Below are 25133 nucleotides of genomic sequence, written 5' to 3' on the forward strand. Positions count from 1 at the left end.
GTATATTTTTTATGTTTTGAAAAGTCTACTTCCTTTATATTGTGTTTCAGTTCATATTTAACATGTTAAACCCTTTGTGTTAAATATTTTCTTGAGAAGGGTCCATTTTCATCTGCCTCTCTTGTTACCTCTCTTTTTCTCTTTTTTTTTTTTGACTCCCTTGCCCTCTTTTGTCATCCTCTCCCCTTCCTCATGCCTTCTCCCAGTCCGGCGGGTGCCTCCTCGCTTCTCCATTCCACCAACGAGTCAGGAAATTATGCCCGGAGGCAGTGTGAACATAACATGTGTGGCAGTGGGCTCGCCCATGCCTTATGTCAAGTGGATGCTGAACTCAGAGGATTTGACACCAGAGGATGAGATGCCAGTGGGCAGGAATGTTCTCGAACTGAGCAGCGTTCGTGAGTCAGCCAACTACACCTGCGTGGCCATGAGCAGCCTTGGCATCATTGAAGCTGTGGCGCAGATCACTGTTAAATGTAAGAGATAACTGTGCTTGTGAAGAAGGGTAATTATTAAAGAGATAAACTCCAGCTTAGTCTCAAATGTATTTAAAAAAAATGTCCTTGCTCTGTGTATAGCTATAATGTTCTTGGGTTTTCCTCTTCTTCTACAAAGTCATCCAGTGAGTCATAATAGATAACTGCTACCTCTCTCCTTCCTGTTTTGTCACCATAACAGCTCTCCCCAAGCCTCCAGGTACCCCTGTGGTTACTGAAACTACTGCCACCAGTGTGACCATCACCTGGGACTCGGGCAACCCAGACCCAGTGACATACTATATCATCCAGTATAAAGCCAAGTCCCCAGACAGCAAATATGAGACGGTGGATGACATTACAACTACACGTTACAGCATTGGTGGCCTCTACCCCAACACAGAGTATGAAATCCGCGTCTCAGCCGTCAACACAATCGGCCAGGGTCCTCCCAGTGAGCCAGTAGAAACCCGGACTGGCGAACAGGCCCCTGCAAGTCCACCACGAAACATCCAGGCCCAGATCATATCTCAAAACACCATGATGGTGCGCTGGGAAGAGCCCGAGGAGCCCAATGGGCAGATCAAAGGTTACCGTGTTTATTACACCATGGACGACTCCCTGCCCATGAGCCTCTGGCAGATCCATAATGTCCAGGACAGCATCATTACCACTATCCAGAGTCTGGTTCCTCAGGAGACATATACAATCAAAGTCCTAGCATTCACTTCCGTAGGAGATGGACCCTTCTCAGAGCCCATTCACGTCAAAGTATTACAAGGAGGTAAGGATATGAAAACATTTTTTTTTTTTTTTTAACATGGAATTACAACGCTGTAACAGCAACTTATAATAAACATCTGTTTAATGTTCAAATATTGCTGATACTAAGTTATTAAGTAAGTTGAAAATAAGTTATATAGAAATCTACTGTACTCTACGCCTGTTCTCCAGCCTTCTGCTTAAGGAGAAGACTTTGACAACCAATGAAGAACATTTTCAGCTGGTTTTCTGCACTCGCTGTCTATTTTCTAAAACTTTAAACAGACCATGCACAGTGCCAAAGAGAGAACTTTTCTCTCCTGCTGTGCAAGATTCACTCACACATCTGCAGCCTCTGCAGATGAAGACAAAAGTCTGTTTGATCATGGCAGTCTGAAAAAAAAAAGAAGCTAAAATTGAAAAACAACCAGCATCTGGCAATGCACCAAGAACTCAGCTTCAGAGATGAGGGAACTCTCTCCATCTACACTAGGACAAGGAGACATGTCCAACTTCAGAGACCCCACAATGAGTAGAGCATAATTAGAGCCTGCTTATCAGTGGAGCACAAACTTTTATACTTCACTATAATCTATTCAACTCAATTTAATTTCCTCTAATCGGAGGTCATTTTATGCCAGATCTTATTAGGCTCATCATGTCAGTTGATATATAACAAATATGCTATTTTATTAAGAAATCACTGAACAGGAAAAAGTTCTACTGGCACATTATTAAATTTTTTTTCCCAATGATGACTGGGTGGTAACCCTCCCATGTGTATAATATTAATTTTCATATCTTTACTAATTTATAGCAACAAGGTCTTGCAATAATGTCCTCTGCTGTGTTCTTCAGTTCCAGGTCAGCCATCTAAATTCCAAGTTGGTGCTGTTTCTGACACCAGTATTGAACTGACCTGGGAACCTGCCTATGAGAAAGAAGGAATTATAAATTATGAACTTCGCTACATGGATCGCAGTTTGGGCACCCAGGCAAGAATTTTCATGTTTCCTTTCAAATCTCAGGGGGCTTTTGCACTGAGGGGTATACATCATGTCTTCGTGATGTGACAATCGATTTTTGTTCAACCATTTTATATTGAGGCTTGTCAATAACTTTACCCTCTGTCAACAGTTGAAGAAAACATTTCCACCCACATCTTCCTACGTTGTGCAAGGTCTCCGCCCAAACACAGAGTACCAGTTCTCCCTGGCAGCCGTCTCCAATAAAGGCATCGGAGCATTCACAAACGACTTATTACAGAAGACCTCACAAGCCAGTATGTAGCCTGTTATTCAGTCTTACCTCCTGTTTGCTTTGTGGTTTGGCTAACAAAGGGATTTTCACCACTAGAGCAGATAAATGATTTTATGTCTTTACTGAAGCAATTTCTAATTAGGTTATTTGTCTTTCCCTTCAAACTGGAGTTTGAAAACTTCATTTTCTCTGATGTCTTCTGCATCTACGACAGTGTTTTTCCTCAGACATAATCAAGACTCACAACTGATTGTGAAATGTGTGACTGGCTTAATTGATGTGTTTGTTGATTTTTTCCTAAAACATGCAGTTTGGTTTATTATTTGTGTTTACCTCACTGAAGCACTATGATCTTGGTATTTTCTACCATATGCAAACTGACATTTATATTAACAGACTGTTTTGTGGAGGATAAAGGTGGAGTCACTTTTTTTAGGTTGAGTGTCTTACAATCCTTTCATTTAAGCATTACCTCTAACTTGGTTCTTGTGCCAAATGTGTTTGAGTGTACCCAACATTGTCAAACAAATCAAGCCAACAGGACTGACAATTTTGAGAGTTTTTTTTTATTATTTCCCTTTCAGTTTTGTTCAAATTTGCTTTTCCTTTGTCAACAGCAAGTGCACTTTCTTCCACGTGACAGAGACACAAAAAAATGTCAGTTCTCCTCTTAGACCGCCAAGGCTCTCATATGAACTGTATTCAGATTGGGAATGGAAATTTTGGGGTGAGTTTAATCATCAAAGAAAAATAAAACGCTATCAGCAGTAACCAAAAGTACTCACATGGCCAAACCCGAATTTATTTCAGTATATCTGTTCAGCACTGATTATTTTATTTTACAGATGGCAGGCACACCACTTATTTATTTAAACCAGCCAGCTAAAAATAACAGGAGTGATATCATAGCTCACAGTAGCGGAGGCTGTAGAAAACAAAAATACACACAAATATCCAATGGAAGCTGAAGGACTGAGTTGACAGATCAACAATGATGTTGAATACTGACATTTAATACATCTTGGTAAAGAACCTTGAAAATGTAGCTGGGTTCACGGGACTAAGGGTTGATCTGAGATGATCTAATGATACAGGGCATAGAAAATCAAAAGTAAAGATAGATGCATGTGTTAATTGTCAGAGAGGCCACCTTTGTTGTTAATAAACTGGCTGCGCTTTGTAAGATTTTGTGAGGTTTGAATAAGAGGACTTTTGCTGGTACATAGGAGAGCCATGGCGGTGGGAGTAGACTTCTTTTAACACCTTTTCTGTTTCTACCAGTGCAGCTTGTTGGCTGTGCCCCCACATCTGGGCTGTGGGGGCTTTGGGACAACCACTTCACAGTTCTTTTTGTAACTGCTGGGCAGCAGACCTACACATTCAGTGCAGAGTCACTGAGGAGAACGCCAGTTGCATGCAACATTCACTCCTGCCCACTGGGGGTGCTGTTGAGAACCTATCACTGCACCATTGACCTTTGATCAGTCAAGGCATGAAAATACTTTACGTTCATCCAGTCCTATTTCTGTCTTGGCGTCTCTCAAGTGTCTGTGCACATCTTCGCCTGTCGATGCGTGTTTGTGGTTTCCTCACCTCTGTTTTTGCATTTGTTCTTGATCGGCAAACCGCAAGCTGATTGGATTGGATACACTCCTGTCTTCCTCTTACATCACCCTACTTCAGCTCTGTTTCTCTTTTTGCCTCTTGTTCCCCTTTGTAATGGAACAAAAGCTCTCCTTGGAATGGCTTGACATCTCCTTGCTCACTTTGTGTCCTCTTCCTTTTCTGTTGAGTCTCTTGGTAAAAACAAAAAAAATGGTTTTGATTTGATTTTGAGAAGTCAGGTTTTTGTTTACGTAATAATTTCTGTTACCTTTTGGATTTTCTGAAAGGATATTGGTTTGACATCACTCCAAAGAGTAGCTTGCTTCTATTTTTGTTTTTCTGTTGGGTTCCACCACAGCCACGAACAACTAGAGCTCATCAGGCAGCGCAGCATGCATAGGCAACACTGACATAGCCTGCTCTCTCAAGCAAATACGAGGGAGGATAAGTCAAACTATTGGCTTTTTTTTTTTGTTTTTGAATCTCCGCTTGTGACAAGGGACTCCTCCTTTCAACTGCCTCTTCTGTAAAATTACAGTGGATAGAAAGGATAAGTGTTAGTTAATAATATCTTCCCGCCCACCACAGAAATTTGATACTACTGTCCTGGAAATGAGTGTCAATTTATGCTTGGAGCAGTAATCAACTTTGTAAATACTTTGTCCCACATAAGAGCTCATTGCCATTGACATGATTATCAAATACTCTTTGACTACGATTTAAATGTTAACAGTCATTTTTACCCTTTCTGTCCATTCTACTTGTATGGCGTCACTGCAGGCCTCATTTTTATCAGTTGTTCTCAGCCAATGTTTTTTTATTTTCCACGCTTTTATCAAGAGTCCCTGCTCAAGCAGGTGTGAGACACATTGGTTTCTCCCTGTTGAAAGTCTGAGAAAATCACAGACTAAAAGACAAAAGAAAAGCATTTCCCACAACACAACCCAATAAAAATAACTTGATCTTTTTGGATGCTTTGAGGTAAGTGATTGTGTGGTTTAGGGATTCAGTCTGCCATAACTTTTCTCAAACACCTGTCTTTTTTTGATTTGTATTTGAAGCAGGGTAGAGTAAGCCGTCTTTTAACATTTTTACATGACACAGTAAAAGCAGTTTGGCTCTCCGTACAGGTCAGGAATAGTATCATCTGCATCCTACCCAGTAAAGCACTCTCTGACATACATAGATTGTGTTAAATGCCTTCATGGCAACATAGACAGTTAGAAATGTCAGCCTTCTGCGAAAACACCAATTTGAGGGCAGTAAACTTGCACAAACTACCTTTGTGCAAATTTATATACAAACAAAATATCCCATTGGTGCCAGACTCTTATACCATCAGGGTGTGGCACATGCACTTAGAAATACCACCCAAAAGGTGTAAAATAATCTTACACCTTAGTTGCTTGGCTGACGTAGCTGCACAGACTCAGTTAAATTTAAACATTAAAGACATACTACGAAAGGGTCAGCTAGAATTAAAGGTAAAATAAATTAAATTACACTGCTACAAATTTTGGCTATGCCTGGACTCTTTTATCCAAACACATTGCAGAGGCAATTTTAATATTGTTCATTGATTTTTGGCATTGTTAGTGCCCTTCTCTTCCCACAGACTTATGGAATGATTTCCACCTGGATTTGGACCCAAAGCATTGTCTGGCAGACTGAAACCCATTTCCACTAAGTAACAAGAAAGACAGACAACATGATTTCCCTGTTTGCTTTGTTGTCCATTATCTGTGCTACAAAATGTTTGCAGATTGCTGAAGTTTGTGCTCAGTCCAAGCAGCATTACCAGGGGCTATTGTCATGGGGACTACTTTGTCAAGTACTAGTGTAAAGTCACTGCAAAAAAAAAAATAATAATGATTAAAACTAGCACCAAATAGCTTCTGAAATTAGAGAGCACCAGAATCATTTCATTGGCCTCTCTTGATCAATATCACAGGGGGTTGAAAGAAATACCAGAGATGATACTGGCAACAGTAGCCCCCATTTAGAAGCAAGGCCTCTCGGTTTATGCTGCCATAGTCAGACCAGGTTGAGAGACCATTTTTGTGAGACCGTTCAGACGTGGCCGGAGTGAGTCCACAACCCGAGAGCCGGGAGGGCTCCCAGCATTCCTTTAGCTGTCACCCAGTTGCAAGGCATGCTAACAGGACCTGAGATGGACCCTGGGAGTGGGTGTTAGGGGCTGTAGGGTCCCAGAGTGGCAGATAAGAATCCCATTTCATAGCGTCAGAATTAATTTCATGCTTTGCGATGAGCTATAAGCTAGGCCCCTGGATTGTCAGGCTTTGTTACACATTTAGATTATACCTAGAACCTGCCAGTAGCCAGTCAAGTGCTATCTCTCAAATTAAAGTGGCAGATTCTAAATCCTCTGTATTTAGCCAAACAAGCAGTTTAGCCCCCCCACTTACTGTAATTGCAGGTTTTTAGATGTATTGGAATATTTGTGTGAGCTGGGCCATTTGGCATTGGGGGGATTAATTCCATAATGATTTACAAATGTGAACATCATGTCATTTGAGGCTTCTGATGAAAATACAATTCAAATGCAGACATGTGCTTACACTCTGATAGCAAAAGCACTGGCAATCTGTGTCATGTAAAGAGTCGACAACAGGCACTGAGCAATGGCCTGCGTAGCCTGACTGTTAGCATTAATGTGTGTAATTTATACCCACCGAAGATGCTGCACTAAAAACAAATTTAATCTGAAGGTAGTCATAATGATTAGGTATGCCAGCAGTACTTGCCATCACACACTTTATACCCGGAGCTCTTAGTCATATCACAACAGCCTTAAAAGTCAAAGAGAAGGATATGAATGCGGACATGACTAATTATTTGTCAAATAGAATTTAGGAAACTCTTTCAGGGAAGCTTCAAAAGAACCTCAAGTGAAGCATTAGCTGAGTTTCTTCTTTTGTGGCTGTATAGTTCTACTATCCATAATCCTACCACTGGCCTTCATGGGATATGCACTTTATTAAAGCTGTGCCCCGGCCAGTCTTAAACCGTTATCAGGCATGAGGATGCCTGTGCACTGTGATAGCCTGGCCCCTGTCAGATTCACAGCCTTTTCCACACCACAAAGATTGAGAACTGAGCAATCATTCTTGAAGTGGAGAGTTTGCAAATACAATATGAGCAGAGGAAAGAAGCTGAAAGGCTCAAAATCCAGTAAGACCGTAAGTAAATAAGCCCATTGGACACAGAGAAGGGTTTGGGAACTGTGGCTGAGGTCCTGTCCTATTTGTTGTGTGCTGGAACGTTCAGTCTTCACTGGGGGGAGGTCTTTCTGATAGTTAAAACTCCTCTTTTTTTATTTCTTTTAAAGCTGCTCTCCCCAAAGCGACACTGCAGTCAGAACACTATCATTAAACTTTTATGAATTCAGCAATACAAGCTTTCCGTCTTCTATTCTTCTGTCTTGGCATTCTCAAAAGGACCTTTAGTTTTACGAAGATATGACGGCACAGGGCTATGAAATGGGATTTATTTTAACTAATTGTTAACAAGGATGGATGCTTGCGTACGACTGTAGAAGAACAAGTTAGCTTGGGAGTGAGTGGTACCCCTCCAATGGCTTCCTCTCATAGTCTTGTGGACCCTCCGGCCTCATGATACATGAGCATTAAACAGCCCTGGCTGCAGCACAGAGCCAACTCTCTCCCTCCCAGTAACCCTGTAACCCTAAAATGGGTCCAAAACTAACTCTCAGTTGGTCAGAATTGGTTAAAATGGGTGTTATTTACTGATTCAAAGATGGGGATGGAGGTCAAAATTTCTGGTACGCTCTCTGAGAGGGAAAGTGTTACGGTTCACTGACTACAGAGTAAGCATGCTCTGTAGTCAGGTGCTGGTGGTAAGAAAGTCTTAAAAATTTAGTATTTGTGGGAGTCAGGTACGTATGATGCAAACAATGCTTGTGATTTCTTTTTTTGTTGGTTTGTTTACATTTTGTTTGAAGTTATTTTTTTTTTTTACTTTGTGTTTATGCTGAGTATTCTGTTTTTTTCATGTTTTCTCATGAGTTGTCATTTTGAATTTTAACAGTTGTTGTGTTTCTTTCTTTGGAGTCACCTGGGTTACAGAGAAATTCATTTCCCAGTACCCTCCTTCAGTTCATAATTTATTTCCTCAGCTTTTGTTTTGGAATGAGAACATCCTGCTTGTTATTGATTGTTTGTTCTTTTCCTAAGTTGCTGTGTGTAGAGTTCCTTTTATTATGGGGGTATTTCATTTTGTTTTGATTATTGTGCTATTTTTTTCTTCACATCACTGACAAAAATGTAATAATGAACTGGGTTTGAAAACGCATCAAGACGGAGGGAATAAATTCTCACACAAAACCATTGTAGGGGATAGAGGAAAAATATTTTCATACATGTCCTTTTATCTGTATAATACCAAACTCTGGATGAGAAGTGAAACGTTTTATCACTCCTTGCACAGCACACTCTCTGGACGAGCGCAAGCTGTGTAAGAGCTTGGCACAGATTAGAAGTGAGAGGCACTAAATTTGATTTAGAAAGTTCACAGATGTGTAGGTTTTAATATGTTTTGGAAGAACACATGAGACACAAATAACAGCCACCGTTTCGGAAAGCTTTTATACTATTACAAATAAAAAAGGACAGACTACACTACGTTCCTGCTAGCGTATACTGAGGAAAATAATAGCTCTGCTTATGCTAATTTGGTTGAAAGTAGTCCAAAAATTAACAGTGCTTCTCAATTGAATGTTCATTTTTGAACTACTTTGATACTCGTTTGTTGTGAGATGTCTGCTCTACGCAAGACTAGACAATGGCGATCAGAAATTATCAGCTGAACAAACAATGCACACACTATTTTGGAATTATTCAGAGTACACTAAGCCAAGTGGCTAATGTTTCTGTTAAAAGTCAGACAGTGCAAAGTTTGCAAAGTCAATTTCCTCAGTAGCGATATTATGTGATTTCTTCATGAAAATGCCAACATTTTTTGAAACCTCTTTCTGAAAAAAAATCAACACAGGCCATCTTGTTTCATTATTACACCACTTTGTGCCATCGTCCACTTATGCCGTTTGAGTTGACATTTGCTTGACGATTTTGTTTTTATTTTAAACATATTTTGCCTCCGTCTTTGTTTGGCAATTTTATTTTGTTTGAATTATTCTTATTGTTTTTTTTATCCTTTTATCATTTTCTTTATCTCTCCCATCTTTTTATTTTTTTGTTTTTCACCCCTGCCTTCCCTCCTTCCCCATCCTCCTCGTCCTCGACCCCCTTCCTTCCTGTCCTTTCCACCTCACCAGAGCCCTCAGCCCCCCCTCAAGACATTAAGTGCAGCAGCACCAGCTCCACCTCCCTGCTGGTAAGTTGGCGTCCCCCGCCTTTGGAGAGCCAGAACGGTGTCCTGGCGGGGTATAGGGTGCGCTACCAGGTGGTAGGCCTGTCAGAAGGTGGCAGTGACGACAGCGAGCCCATGGAGGAGCCCACAGTTCCTGCTACTGAAGAGCAGGCGCTGCTGCAGCGATTGGAGAAGTGGACACAGTACCAGATCACTGTGTCTGCCTTCACTGCGATTGGGCCAGGCCCTGAGAGCGAGCCCCTGATCTGCCGCACCGACGAAGACGGTACATGAGTCTGATGAACTAAACATAATGTAGAAATGAAGGTATTGTTAATTGATTTGAGGACGACTTCGCACCTAGCAGTAGTACCAGTCCACATGCCCTACTTTTTTTTTTTTTTTTTTTGGTCATTAGAAAAAAAAATCAAGAAAATATCTTAAATTCCATATCTCAGTCTAATGTGTCAGAGTGCATTTCCAAATACACAAATTTTGTCTTGGCAGAATAGTTTCAACAAGACCACATACAGCTGTGTTAAGCCTCTGAAATGAAAACACTTAGATTTAACGCCTACGAAATCACGCGTGTTGCTGTTGAAACACTACAAACCAAATTCATAATAGCTACCAAACCAATATTCTGCCACTGTCTGTAGCTTCACTAACCCAGTCTCCATCCAACAACCGTCAGTTTGAGTCCAATCCAGCAAAAATAACATGAAATCCATTGGGTTTTAGATGAAATACCCAAAATGTCCAAAAACTCTAATGATGACATAATACTTTTTTTTTTTTCACTTTTCTGTCTAGTGTCTAGTAGCAGGACATATGCTGGACACGAATGCTTGAGTTGTTAAGAGTGAGAAGAAGTTTCTTGGAGTGGAACACATTAGGCTTCAAAATTAAAAGTATTCAAACAAATAACAAAAATGCATATTCAGTGAGGCGGACTGGACTCAGAGTGGAGGAAACTCTGAGCTGCTACAGCCAGAGAGTCATAAGCATTTATGAGTGCTGTACACTGCAAGGACATAAGTGTCTGTGTATTTATGGTGGCAGCAACTGCAATTTAAACCAGCAGATATGTGTCCACTAAGGTTGCAAATTCAAACCGCTTTAACTTGAAAATGAAGTTGAGGAAACGGATTTAAGCCACCCTCCCCCCAGTCATCCTCAGTAACTACTTAGATGGTGCTGTAGAGTCTGGAACTCTACTGGATATAAATGTATGAGTGGAAACCAAATTGTTATTGAAAAAGAGCAAGTATGCTCACCTGAAAGTGTCTGGATGCAGATGTTAAATGTGAAAATAGATAAATAGTTTTTCAGTTGCATGCACTGTTGGTCATTTGACACACTTTCCTCTACATGTGCAACCAATGTGTACCACTCAGGCACAAAAATTAATTAAATATGATTAAATATGCTCAAAAATTTTAGAAAAACCAAACATCTCAACCTTGAATACGGCTAAGTTCGATAGCAGAAAATCAATGACAAAGGAGAAAAGCAGTTGCAATAAAATACCTAAACTGACAAGTAAAGATGCAGGAGTGTCACAACACATCTGAATCATTGACGGATGGCTGACATTGGCTTCTATCCTCCACGATCCATTTCACATCCATTACCACAGCATTTTAAGCATTTTTTTGACACTGATGTACAACAGTAGCAACAAGCTTAAGTTCGTGCTATACCTTTTTAAAAGACACCACTATCAGTAAGTGCAGGGTGAAAACCACAGTGCACTAATGATATCTGTAAGAAATTTTCTGTTGTGGTTACAATAATGACGCAAGACAGGGAAGTGCCAGGTAAAGAAATAAGATCCGGGGCTAAAAGGTAGAGAAGATTTTGGTAATAAACAAGATTAGTGCTTGATCCTGGGGAAGATGGTGGAAATGGGGTTGTGATTTAGGGCGGAAGAAGGGGACTTGAAGTGTTTGTGGATGAGCAAATGGAAACAGTTTGAATGGAAGGGTTCTATTAATGGCACATCCATTTGAGAAAGGGTCAGTCCATGGCACATCGATAGGCCTGGAAGCAAGGCCTTCCATAAAGACTTGTCGTTGTGACTGAGACCTCCCCAGTGATGGTAGACAGACATATCGGACACGTGTTAAAAAGGTGGAGGTGGCAAGAGAAAGTGTAGGTGTGTGTTTTGGAGGACAGGATACTGTTAGAAGACTGACACTGTGTTTGTGGTTTTTAAAGGTCTCTATCATTAATCACTGTTATCAGTCTTGGCACAGTTCTGTGTGTCTCTCTTATCCTGTATTGCTCTTATAGTTTGAAGGATGGAGCAATTTTTCTGATAAAGTACAGTATGTTTATTACACTTGTTGAATGAGAAACATTTCCACATTCCCATTAATATCTGAAAATAGTACATCAGAACAACATTTTCTTACCAGTACATGTAATGAAATTATTCTAATTTGAGGTTTTGTTTTATTATCCACAGTCCCTGGGGCTCCTCCAAGGCGGGTGGAGGTGGAGGTCCTAAACTCCACCGCAGTGAAGGTGATGTGGCGATCCCTTACGCCAGGCAAGCAGCACGGTCAGATCCGTGGCTACCAGGTTCATTATGTACGTGTGGAAAATGGGGAGTCAAGGGGCCGGCCCCTCATCAAGGACGTCATGCTGGCCGATGCCCAGGTATAAGCATCTCACAGTTTCCTCAGTACAAATCAGTCGAGTCAGAAAAACTGTAAATTCTACTAAAATTACCCAGGTTTGCCTTTTCAACTGTTTTCAGAGATGCAGTTATATGCAATGAATAAAACCTCTGTGGACAACTTTCCCTCATTATTGTGGCTTTGCATATATTGCTAGAGCATGGGAAGCGATATGGGTGCTATTCCCTCTTCGATTTCATGTCATTTTGCTATAATATTTTCCAACGAAGAAGAACTGTAATCAAAGCTTCACTCATCGGGTCTTCCCTCTTCTGCCTCCATGGCTTTTATTAGAAATGTCTAGAGCCCTCCTTTATGGCAACATCTGCCATGAAATGTTGGATTGTGTGCTTGTGCCAAAGGCTCAAAGAAAATGCTGATTATAGTATCCTGTGCCTGGGGGATAAAAGTAAAACTGGCATGAAAACATTTCACCAAAAATCAGCCTCTACTGACAGCTACAATTGTAATGAAGCCCTGTATAATGGCTTATTTTTTTTTCCTTTTTATAAAACTTCTGTCAACACAGTGTCGGAGGAATCCTGCCAAAGTGAGACTTTTGTGCAGCTTAGCAATCATCCAAATGGAAATTATACCCTTGAAGCAATGGGGTAAACAACACAGAAAAGAATAGCTGTTGTAGCAATTCTACATATTTTAAGAATGAATCAATCAAAATCTATTTTTTCCACATGGATGAGGGTGTTTTTTCAGGCCGAATGCCACCAGCATCATGTTAGCATTTTTGGAATTCAACTGACCCAAAAATCCAAGAGTAAAATGAGTTTAAATACCTTAAATTATGAAATCCGAGAATAGTGCACACCCAGCAGTCAACGAAGAATGCCAGAAAAATATTTCTGTAGTTGTATATTTTGTGACTATATTCAAAAGTGACCCCATCATTAAACCCTGAAAAGATACACCTGAGCATCACTACTGGCTGAAGCTGTCAGTGATTTAGCATTGAGCTAGGGTGTTGGTATAACTCCAGCTCCAGGCCCCACAAACAGACCCCTACTATTCTCAGTCTTGTTACAGCTGCTCTTCATAACATAAGCTTCAAACAGCTTCTCTTTCTCCTGACCTCGCAAAACGGGTGATCTATTTCTGACTCTCTGCTTCTGAACCTCTAATGCCCTCGTCCCTCACAATCCTATTTCTTCCCTTTATTTCCCCCCCCCCCCCCCTCCTTTCTTTTAAAAAAATATCACTTTCTCCCATGCACTCTCCTCTTTGGCGGGGGGGTTAGTGGGAAACGGACGATACAGCTGAATATGTGAGTACAAAGTTTTGCTCGAGTGCTTTTTGTAGCTGAAAGGGTATAAACAGTGGGTATTGCATCAACCTGGTCGGATTCACAGTTTACACAGCCCTTCCAATCTTTATTCAATAAGTTTGGATAACAAAGTGGCTCAGAGGTTTCACCTCAGCTGCCCGCAGCCATCCTCTACGATATCTCTATACGCCACTAAGTAAGAAAGGACAAACTTCTATTGCCAACTAGCTTCAAAAATGGTGGCTGACGCAATATCCACTGCACATCGTGCCTGCAATGCTAATGCTACTTGTGTCACGCTGTGTGTTGATACAGTACGTTTGGTCTTGTGCTCTCTTGTGGTGTGTCTTTTTTCTTTATTGCGTGTGTGGTTTTTGAACAGTATGATTTAATTTTCTTTGTGGTGCCTTAGAATTGCTGTATTGTTCACACGCGTTTTCTTATAATTCTCATCGCATCTCTGATGATCATTCACAACTGCAGATTTTTTTTTTTCCCCAACAAATTTTACCCTTGTTTTGAACTCAGGTTTGAAACCCCAGTCCATCTGCATTACGTGAATACCATCTCAAGTGCTAGACAGTACTTATAGCTCATTTACCTTTATTGACCTCTCCCATCCCTCTGCCAACCAGCCTGTTAAAAAGCTCATTCTGCATTCGTTCAAACCTGCTCCCTTGAAAGATTCATTAGAATTGATCGTAAGCCTCTTTTTGAAGAGGGCTCAAGGAAACTTAATGGCTGAGGTAAAAACTGCCAGCGAATGGCCAGGATGTATTCAGCATGCATTTATCACAAAGTTAAATTGTTGATTGGAATATGCTAAAGGAATAAGGAGGGTTACTTTCTATTTACATACCTAATGTTCCTCTTCCACCTTGGCAACACTTAATGGAATGGTCTCTCATTACACAGGGGACAAACATTACATTTAATGCATGCCTTGTGAAAATTAATAAAGAGGACCCTCCTAGACACTTTGTTTAGATTAACATTCTATATAAGGCAGTTTGAGCCGCATGAAGGGGAGGGTTAAATCATCAAAAATTCAAGACACGTTTTGAAATTTTCCTGTTCTTGCCTGTTCCCTGTCTCCCATAGGAAATGGTCATTGGAGGACTCAAGCCAGACACCACTTACTCCATCACAGTGGCTGCATACACCACCAAGGGGGATGGAGCCCGGAGTAAACCCAAACTGGTGGTGACCAAAGGGGCAGGTCAGTACAAGAATAAATTATTTATTTGTTCATTGCGTATCTTTGTTCGTGCAGCAGTGAAGATAGCCTGTGCTTTTTCAGCCAGGAGCTGAAGGATAAATTGCTCAACGGTTCCTCGTCATTCCCATCCAGCTGTTTCTGCTAGGCTATCACCTCTGTATTTAATTAACATTGAAGGGCCTTTCAGGGGCAGTCACTCAGTGGGATATTTAACTGATCCAAACCTGATCTGGAAAAGCAGACATGAACAACGGCAAGAATTGCTGATATTTAATGAAGTGCATTAGATATCCTATATTAGATATCCTAAAGAGCTTTTTGTTTCTGAGTTTTCAACCACTGAAAACAGTTCATTGGTTTGAGTTGATGTTTTCTTCTATCAGGGAAGTATTTATCATTTCAATCATGTTCAGAAGACTATCCACAGATTTTTAGAGATCAAGGAGGTGGTGTGAGGTACTTGGAGATTTTTCAGACAGATTCTGACAGCTTGAAATCCCCTGTTGGCTCGTTGGGTTGAGCTTTACGGATAAATTACCGCAGGCTAATGCCTGCACACTACAAAGCCTTGTCTTCTTCAATTTTTCCATTTCTACTACCAGTAGGCATTCCAGTTTGACTGGACCACTTGAGCATGTTTGGAAGCTAGGAGCTGAGTTACCATGAACAACATCTTAAACCTATAAAACTGAGTGTGTGAAAGCCCTCTTTTAGGGACCTGAAGGCGTCAAGACAAAATAGGAGAGAGTCAGAGTAAGCTTTGGGAGGCTTCAGATTGTCAACATGTGCACAACTGCATACACCCTTACATACATATCTAATGATCCACACGCACTCATTAGTGCGTGCAGTCTCCAGTAATTACACACATACAGTGTTTGTGCAAAGCCATTCCTCGGTCCACAATCATCAAACAAAACACATCAAAACAGACACACAACACATTTTCGCAACCCAACACACAAAAACGTAGACAAATTTCCCAGATCCTGACAGGTGTGTCTGTAACGGGTGTCAGGGAGTGTGACGCTGCCAAAGGCTTGAGTGAACGCTGTCACTCTTCATCCTCCTGTCAGGGCCAGCTGACTGATATGCCAGTCTAGCACACTCTTTCTGTCCCCCAGAGGGAAAGCCTCTCCTTTTTTATTATTGAAGTGCAAAGAAATGGTTTATGCCAGGGGCCTAAAATAAATAGAAAAAGGGGAAGAGGTGAAAGGTGGGGAGAAGACGAGTCTCAGCAGCCTCTTTTGGAGATGAAGTGGTTGTCCTTCGTGTTCAGAGGGATGTTAGAATGGCCCAGTGAATAACAGGGTTCCCGACAGTTATAGGATTTCTGAAATGCCAGGGAATTTCCCGTGGTCAGTATGAGCAAGGGAACAAAATTGAATTTTTTGTGTTCTCTGGGAACTTCATAAAATGCCAGAGAGTTTAAATAGTGTGTATTTATATTTTGTGCTTGTATTTTATAGTTTGTATTTGCCTTAATGCGTTAATGTGAACCAATCTGGAGTGGGCACGCAAGGTTGATCATGTGTAAATGTGAATTTTCTTTTTTTTTTTTGGGTGAATTGTTCCTTTAAAAGTGCAATACAAGTAAATGAAATATTCTACTGCATATATGCTTCTGCATTTCTGCACTTTTAAACATTTACAGTTTATGCAACAGCCCTTAAGAGTTTTTTTTTTTATAAACAACCACTCACTGAAAGCGAGCCGTTACCTCCAGAAACTGACGTCATTGTCTTTTTAGGAAACATAAAGGCCTGTGAAGCGACATCAATACAGAGCACCATGACAAATAGAGTACATTTTCGTGCCACTTTAAAGTGGATTCACATCAATGGTCAAGTTTTTTTTCATCTTCCAGACATTCCAAAAAGCCTCTCTGGTAGTTTGGTGTCTTAGAAAGCATCCAAAAGGATCTGTATCAAGATTTTGTAGGACAGGAAAAAAAGAGTAAAACTGTGCACCTATTTGTGAGTCACAGACAAACAACATCCATTCTGTGGCTGGAACTGTCTTTGTTTGCTGAATGAAAGCCAGGTTTGACAAGTGTTTTTTCATGATTCATACTTTCCAAACTCTTTGAAAAACAAACTTAACCACTGTCTATGTGAAACAAAGTTTTTGGGGGGCCAAAAGGAATCCTTATTGACAAGAGATGTTTATAACAGAAAGTGTTTTTCCGCCATCCCATATACACAGTGAAGACATTTTCACCGCAACAGTGACCACCACCATTTTTTTTCATCTTTTTTTGTTCAGGTTCAAGTGGAAAATACTTATTGTCCCTATTCTAAAAAAGCTTAAAAAACGAATTAAAACAAATTAATCAGATAATTCAAAATAAATACAGGTAGCCTACATTATGTATTACTATAATACAATCCTTGTATAAGGAAGGACCGAACATCTTATGATAAAACACTTTACACCAAAGAATCACCAGCAGCCTGTCAAACCTATAGTAGTTCAAAATTGCATTTGGCAACTTCACAAACACGACTGGTGGCACCAAATCTCACCAAAAGGGTGAATGTTGAAGATTTAAAAACAAACATGAAAACAGTAATGAAATGTCAGGTTGTTTAACTCATAACTTAGTTCTTAGCTGACTTCCATTTTGCAGTGTACCATTTTGTTGCATCAGGTATTCATGCAGTAATGGATGGAATCAATGACAATATATTTGGAAGTTTTAATTGTGCTGTTTATAATTATGTGAAGTGCTTTGTATTATTCATTAACTGTTGTAAATCAGAGGAGGTATGGATGGGCCCTGCGGACGTTAGTACAGTGTTCTGCTCTTGTTATATCTTGACAGCCCCTCCCACCACACACACACACACAAACACACACACACACACATTTTGATTGTTTCATCCTGCGAAAGAATGCTTAGGCCTGAATGTGTGCATGTTTAAAAAGGTGTGGAGACTACTGACTCCAGACAGAAACATCAGCTTCGATTCTCTTATTGAATATTTAGTAACCTCCTGCTTGTTATTTTGGTCCAGTGAAAAGATATCAGTGTAATGGCCCCCTCTCTTTCCCATCCCTCTCTTTCTTTCCACTTTGCTTCTTGCACTTCTAATGGGCCATGTGAAATTTGTTGCAGATTTGACTTTGCGGCATTTACTCCACAGATTACACACCCACCACCCAATGCTACATAGCAACATACACACATAGACACCTCCTGTAAGCACGCTTAATCAAGTTCAGAGCAAACCAAGATGGGACAGTGATAGATTTGTTATGATCTTTAAGGTTAAAAACGACCTCTCACACTCCCCCACATCTCTTTGGATGTGTTAAGTCTCCATAGCCATAGCCGGGCTATAGCCTCAGGTTAATCAGAGGGAGATTTTTCATCTATTGTGAAGAAGTGCAGCTCAGAGCAGAGAAATCTTACATTCCAGGTTCCAGGCAACAGATGATTAAAAACTGTACACACACACACACACACACACACACACCACGTCATTTACAAACTAGTATGGAGGTAATACGACTATTCGTACGTAGTATATGATGTTGTGAATGTGCACATTAGAGGGAGGAAATGAGAAGGAAACCTGAGCAGCGCCTTCTCAGTCAGGCTGAGTGAGTGTCAACAGGCAGCTGTTAATGCTGTGGCCTGATGGGAAACGTGCCGGGAGGCGCACAAGGAGGGATTGAACCGGGGTCGACCCTGAAATGGACGTAGAGAGAGAGGGAAGGAGAAGAGGATGGTGGGGCGAGGTAGGGGTGAGTAGGGGTGAGATTAGGAAATGAAAGTGAGGGAGAAGCACAGAGAGAAGTGGAGAGATTGGGAAAGAATAAGGGAGAGTGTCGGAGTGGTGAACACCGAGGAGGGGAGGAGAGTGACAATCAAGGTGTCCAAGAACCCCAGAATCACTCTTGTACACACACACACACACACACAGGTTTTAGCCTCCTCATATCCCTGTTGGGCTCTCTTTTCAGCAGATTGCTCCTTGTCCTCAGTCACCTTCATCATCCCTCATTCACTCATTTTTCACCCGCTCACCATGCCCTTGTTCTCTCTCTCATCACACTGTAGCACCACACACACACACACACACACACACTCTGTACCTCACCTCTACCCAACAGCAATCTGCTTTCTCAGTACACATGGCCTTTCTCTCTAGTGTGCAATAGGCTGCTGTTTTAAATGAACAAATAATGAAATAGTATCATGGCCACAAAGGTTGTAATTTATACATTTGGTTGCCTGTTGAAGAAGCAATGCACATACAGTTGAAATGGAAAACACAAAGAGTCATCACAGGATTGCAATCTCTGATTCTACTTCCTTGATTAGCGGTGAGCATCAAAGCAGAGTAGGCTTTTAAATGACACCAAGCTGAGCTTTGGTATGTAGCCGAGGAGTATTAGGAGCATTCGTCTCACCCAGCATTCGGCGCCCCCGCCTTTCCATTACCGGCAAAGGCTCAGCTGACTCGCCACCATCCACCCACCAACCGCCGTCTTCCTGTAGCAACAGCCATCACAAAGAAGACCATTAGCAAACGGAAATGAATAATACTAGCAGAGGGAGACTGTGTGGAGTGGATTGCTTTGTGTGTGTGTGTGTGTGTGTGTGTGTGTGTGTGTGTGTGTGTGTGTGTGTGCGCGCACATTAAAACTTGCATCTCAGCGCCGGAATATATACTGTATGTAGGCATATGTACACAGGCACACAAACACACAATGATACTATTCCTCTGAGAGGGAATACTTCCGCCTCAGACGAATGCTAGCTCCTCCAAATTACTTTAAGACCATACTGGGCAGCAAGCCAAATAGCTCGGTGGAATGATCATATACGAGCTGAGGCTGGCTGCAAACCAGGGCCTATACCATTGCACACACCAACACATACTGTACATGTGCAGACACACTATCTATTGTGTGTGCATAAAACACAAATTGTGTGAAAAAAGACTGGAGGCAAATGTATCCATAATTGTGGTTGTTTAAGACTGTGATGAAATGTTTGTTGCACATTTAATTTGAGTTCATAATTTGTAATCAGCTTTTTCAGCATTTTTAATTTATGCTGAGAGAGCTCTGTCAGGACCAATCAGTTTGCTGTCAACCTAGTTTGGTGACCCCGTCAGCAAGCTTCTTAGATCAGAAATATACTGAGATAATCAATCTCCTGACCAATGATCTCACAGTCTCATGTAGAGGCTTGAAACTAAATTGAAAATGGGAAGCAAACAGTGTTGTATCATCTGCTTTACAATCACCCAGTCAGTCATGTAATACAAAATAAGTATTGTAAACAACTGAATACCTTACTGTCTGTAATTTTATCTTCTCTTTTATTTGCCACTGGCTTGTATTTTTGAGAAAGGAGGCACCTAGATGAGGGATGGCAGGTAGGGATGGGGAGGGATGGCACGTAGATGAGTCAAGATAGAATCTATTTACAGAAAGATGGGGTTCAAGTGAGAATCGGCAACACTCATCTCTCACAGAGCTTTGACGGCAACTTGAGAACTGAAGGCTTCCCATAACTGCTGCTGCCTCTATCTCACTGATGGGGCCTTAAAAAGAGAGTTAAGATGAGATATGTGTCATCCATAAGAGCAGCAAAATTGGGCCACTCTGAAGAATGGTGTCTGGACCCCAAACGTGGATCATCCATTTTACAACAAGAGATGACTCTTACAGCAGAAAGAGGCACTGTTCTCTACTTAAAGTTTTAGTGATGCTTTGCAGAACAGAAATGATTTTGGCTGGATCTTTCATGTGTCATGAAATGGTAATGGGTACAGCAGTCACTCAAGACTTTAGAGGCTCTGTGGATCTTTCACATATCCGTGCAATACAACCTGACTCAATTTGTTAGGGTATTACTTGATGAATGGCTTAAATTCAAATTGTTACTGTAAAGTCTGTAATCTTTAAGATATACTATAGGCAGTGTAAATTCTTGATTCTCATTGATTGGGAGTCCATGTCCAATCTTCTTCCTATTGTACCATACAGTATAATCAAACAGGTTTGATGCAGGCATTCATTTGCCATGATAATTTAGTGCTTCAGTAGTACAATTCAGTAGCTCTGGGACAACAGTGCCTTATGATTGAGCTAAAGAACACTGAAACTAAATGCATCTTAGTGTTGCTAAAATTGTGAAATTTGCACTGCTATCAGCTGTTGCGACCTAGGCTATATTTTGCCCAGCAACATGAAGAGGAAAAGAAAGAAAGAATATTTTTGATTCATTTTTCAAAGCTAGCAAACGTTTATGAAATCTTTAATTGAAGATGACATTGCTGATTGTGGGCAAGTGAATATGATTGGGATAACAAAAGCGATGTTTGCCATGTACAACTCCTGTAGTAGTCCTACTGTTTTTTAAGGATATCATTAACATCTATATGTCTAGTATTGAAATCTGTCATTTTAAAAATGTACAGTTTCATGTATCTGGAAATCAGGGAAATAATTATTTTTTCCTTTGTCTGTACAGTGCCTGGTCCGCCCTATCTGTCAGTGGCTCAGGACTCAGAATCATCAGCTGTGGTTCGCTGGGACCCTCCAGATCTCACCAATGGCATGGACCTGCAGGGATACCGGCTCCAGTTTGGCCGGAAGGATGTCTCCCCTCTGTCCACACTGGAATTTGTGCCCCAAGAACGACAGTACTCTGCGAATAACATTCACAGAGGAGCCACCTATCTCTTTAAAATCTCAGCCAAGAGCAGGGGGGGCTTTGGGGAAGAGGCTGTGGTGGAACTCAGTGTGCCCGAGAAAACGCCAGGGGGATACCCTCAAATTGATGAGAGCTCCAACGTGACATGCTGCTCAGTGCAGCTGTCTTGGTCTCCACCCGTGCTGGCGGAGAGAAACGGGGTAATTACAGAGTACACTTTGGCCTATCAGGAAGCCGGCACCGGAGGAGCACCACGGGAGCTCCGCTTGCCCCCCAGCCTGTCCAGCTATGTGCTCAACAGCCTCAAACCAAACTCGGCGTACGATGTGAAAATTCGTGCACACACCAGTGTAGGTCCAGGGCCCTACAGCCCGCCTATCCAGTATCGGACGGTGGCCTTTGATCCAACAGGTAGGGCTTGCCAGTTTCTTTCCCAACCCAGTTGGCAGGGGGATGGAAATTGGCTAAACACAATCTGCAACAACACTAAAAAAGAAAACTGCCTCACCTCCACTCAAGAAAGAGAAAAGATTGATATTAAAATTGTTTGCCATGGAATACTCACTTCACTAACCCAAACAAGGTAAAACCCAAGTCAGTAAGTTATAGTCAGTCATTATGACAAAGAGGAGAGCAGCCTAGAATTTCAAGGTAAGTGCTGTTTGATCAGACACTCCTGTCAGTCATCCTTGCAACCCTTTGCCAAGCGCACTCACACAGCTAATGCCATCTCACATCCCCAGTTTTTAAACAAGGTAGGACCTCAGTCAAACCCAGTCACGCCAAGAGTATGTTTGGACTATTTTAAGATGACAGAAAGCTGATTTTGGTTCTTTATTTTTGGTTTTGGTTTTGGGTTTGTTTTGAGATATACCTCCTTTCCTAACCCCCTTCCTTTCCTAATTCCTCTGTTTCCCTTCCCCTGTCCCTCAATGGGATGGCTTGCGATATGGCATCCCCCAGATGCGCTGCTGTGGACTGTTGGCATGCTGTGTCTTGGGTCTGTCTTTATTCCCTCCCTGGCAGCATGTTGGCAATGTCAACCCAGACTCAGTAGAGGCATAGGAATAGTGGAACTGAGACCACATGGGGCAAGTGATCTTGGGTTTAAAGACAGTGGTGAGATGGGTTGGCACTACCCACAAGGGCTAGCCAGGGGACGCACCCTTGTGCTCCATGGGTTTGTCATCCATGAGTCTTATGTGCTGTGTGTCTTAACCAATGGCGTTGCCCTCCTCACAGCCAATCACAGCTCACCGTTAAACTCACTCTCCAACCCAGAGGAACGTTGCAGGGGAACAGTTGTCCTTTCTCTTTCCTTGGTCTGTCTACATGTTCAATTTACTTACATGCTCTGTTTTTGTTTTGTTTTGTTTTTTTCTTGCATTTGTCCACTAAACAGATGTTCCAAAGAATTTTACTGTCAAGTGGGCCACCAAGACCACAGTGGTTCTTGCATGGAAGTTTTCTGAAAACAGATCTCCGTACAAATGCACGGTGAGTTTTTAATGTAGGGCACAATTTTCTTTTTAACTGTCAGCTGAGCTATATTTTAATATAAAATATAAAAATAACTTCCTACAAACAGTCAGAAATTTAGAACTCATTTTCATTTATTTAAAATAAAAACTAGCGGGTGCAGTTTTCAAATGCATTTTTGTATTTCAGTGCATTAATTCACCTCCTCATATAGTCATTCCCTTTCTCATGGAATAATCAAAATGCACATTGATTCTCTTCTTATGTAAATCTGCCTCTTCATCTGCCCATCACTGTTTCTTCAACCAACAATCTGTTGACCTACTAGAATGATCATACATCCAGCTTTTCCTCTTACCAACTATTGACTAAACTTCTGGACCATCTGTTGAACTTCAGATTGAGTACAACCGTCAGAGGATGGAAGTAGATGCCACAAAGATGAAGGTATACATCACTGGGCTAAAGCACAACACGACCTATGAGTTCAGGGTGACCTGCCAAGAAAGCATGGATGGTGGACCAAGACACAGAGTGATTGCCAAGACCGCACCACTCATCCTGGTCAAGAAACCCAAGCTGGACATCTACAGTGAACCTGACAACATGCCCACCATGTCCTTCCCACCAGTTGATAACAAGGATGTCAAGTGAGTATAACATGCTTAAAGATGGGTTCTGCATGCTCTGTCTAAATTATCTTTGAAGACTGAGGTGTTCAGGCTTAAGTCTTGAGATGCTTGAGATTTGATTGTATATGGATTGAGATCTCAAGATGTCTGATGCGTTGAAATGGAAGCTTAGGTCCTAGGATTTCTGACATATTCGCGTTAACTAGACCCACTGCAGGTATTTAATTATCACTTAAGCTTCCTTTTAACCCTATAGTGAATGTTTTCAGCTAAAATGCAATACAGAATGAATGAAGACTTACTTAATTTTTTTGGTAATACACTTGGGTGCTGTGTTTCCAGGAACTTTTATGTGGTTGTGGTACCACTTAAGAGGACACCAGGAACGGTCAAAAATCTGAAGAACCCTGATGAGATGGACATGGAAGAGGTAAGATATTTTAAAAGCAACAGGTATGGGGTTATTCTGGTCCACCAGATGCTTGGGTTAACTGAGTGCTTTGGATCAACAGGAATGGAGCATGTGTTCTACCAGGCAACTTTAAAATGTCAGTGATGCTTTCTTTGTTGAGGATACTGGCCTATTTTTCCTCAACCGGAAAAACACTGCTGTCAGGGAGGGATTGTAGAGACACATGTTTGTGTTATTAACAGTTGCATGTGCAGGGCAAATCGTATCGTACATACCACGTAGCAGAGAGGGAAACACAGACAACACATAAGTACATCTCAACTGTGCTAATTTATCCCCCCCAAGCATGCAGAACAGAGAATTACACAGTCCTCTCTCACTCTTCCCATAGCCTGGGGTCACCTTGAGTGCCAGATCAACAACAACCATCCCTATTGGATTTGGGATTACGCACATTCCTTCTGCTTAGTGCCTGCCTCTGTCTGCAGTTTGAAATGAATGAGAGGGGTTGGATGTTGGGGGGCAGGGTGCTGGTTATGTGGAACATTACCAGACAGTTAGCATCTTTTTGAATTGAAGGATGCAGTGCAGTTACACTTTGAGTTTGTTTTTCATACATCTGCGCACGAGCAATAGCCATGATTGGAGGTATGTTTTCGCTTTGTCCATTCCATCTCACTCTGGTCAGTGCAATCTCTCAGGAACAGCTTAAGAGAATTTCTTCAAATTTAGCATAAATATCCACTTGAACTCAAGGATGAACTGATTTAATTTTGGTAGGCATCTATAAATTACATAAATTAATATCGGAATGATGTTGTAGAAACTGCAAAAAAAAAAAAAATGATAGAAAAAGGAACACATAACAAGCACAAAGTAAACTAATACCCTTTTATGTCAAACAGCTGTTGCAGGATGTGACCCCAAAGCGTCGTTCACGCCGTCAGCTGGCTCAACTGGACCAGAGAAAACCCTACATCACAGCCTGCTTCAGGCAGCTGCCTTCTAGCTTCACAGTGGGATCTGACCACCGCCTCAACCTCTGTGAGAACAAGCCTCTTGAACCAGCCCATGAATATGTCTTCTTCCTGCTGGCTGAACTCAATGCCACCAATGGGGTGAGTTACTTGTTCAGCCCGATTCAGCGCAGTTCAGTGGAGTTACTTTTAGTCATTTTCTTTTTGTTGGAAGTGGTTTTAATAATTGTTCCTTTAATCATGGCTCACTTCAGTTTTGTTCATGAGAATCTAATACATTTTAGGTTTATTTAATATGGTATTGTTCAACCCAGTCAACTTAT

The 25133-nt window shown here is 41.4% G+C and overlaps 1 protein-coding gene across 14 annotated transcripts in view; it reads left to right on the forward strand.

Annotated features, from left to right (window-relative positions):
* Positions 1–25133, forward strand: part of ptprsa (protein tyrosine phosphatase receptor type Sa) — a 224716-nt gene that overhangs the window by 160295 nt on the left and 39288 nt on the right. For 6 of the 14 annotated variants that reach the window (XM_046391868.1, XM_046391867.1, XM_046391873.1 and 3 more), the window contains 13 exons: positions 207–476; positions 679–1260; positions 2097–2233; positions 2376–2520; positions 9418–9738; positions 11923–12116; positions 13389–13415; positions 14517–14634; positions 21128–21721; positions 22713–22807; positions 23189–23439; positions 23764–23851; positions 24739–24951. In XM_046391868.1, coding sequence (XP_046247824.1) covers positions 207–476; positions 679–1260; positions 2097–2233; positions 2376–2520; positions 9418–9738; positions 11923–12116; positions 13389–13415; positions 14517–14634; positions 21128–21721; positions 22713–22807; positions 23189–23439; positions 23764–23851; positions 24739–24951 — 3035 coding nt within the window. The remainder of the gene's footprint in view (positions 1–206; positions 477–678; positions 1261–2096; positions 2234–2375; positions 2521–9417; positions 9739–11922; positions 12117–13388; positions 13416–14516; positions 14635–21127; positions 21722–22712; positions 22808–23188; positions 23440–23763; positions 23852–24738; positions 24952–25133) is intronic. The other 8 variants (XM_046391871.1, XM_046391872.1, XM_046391878.1 and 5 more) reach the window with 2 other exon arrangements.

This window comes from Scatophagus argus, chromosome 6, assembly GCF_020382885.2.
Source record: "Scatophagus argus isolate fScaArg1 chromosome 6, fScaArg1.pri, whole genome shotgun sequence".
Classification (NCBI taxonomy): domain Eukaryota; kingdom Metazoa; phylum Chordata; class Actinopteri; family Scatophagidae; genus Scatophagus; species Scatophagus argus.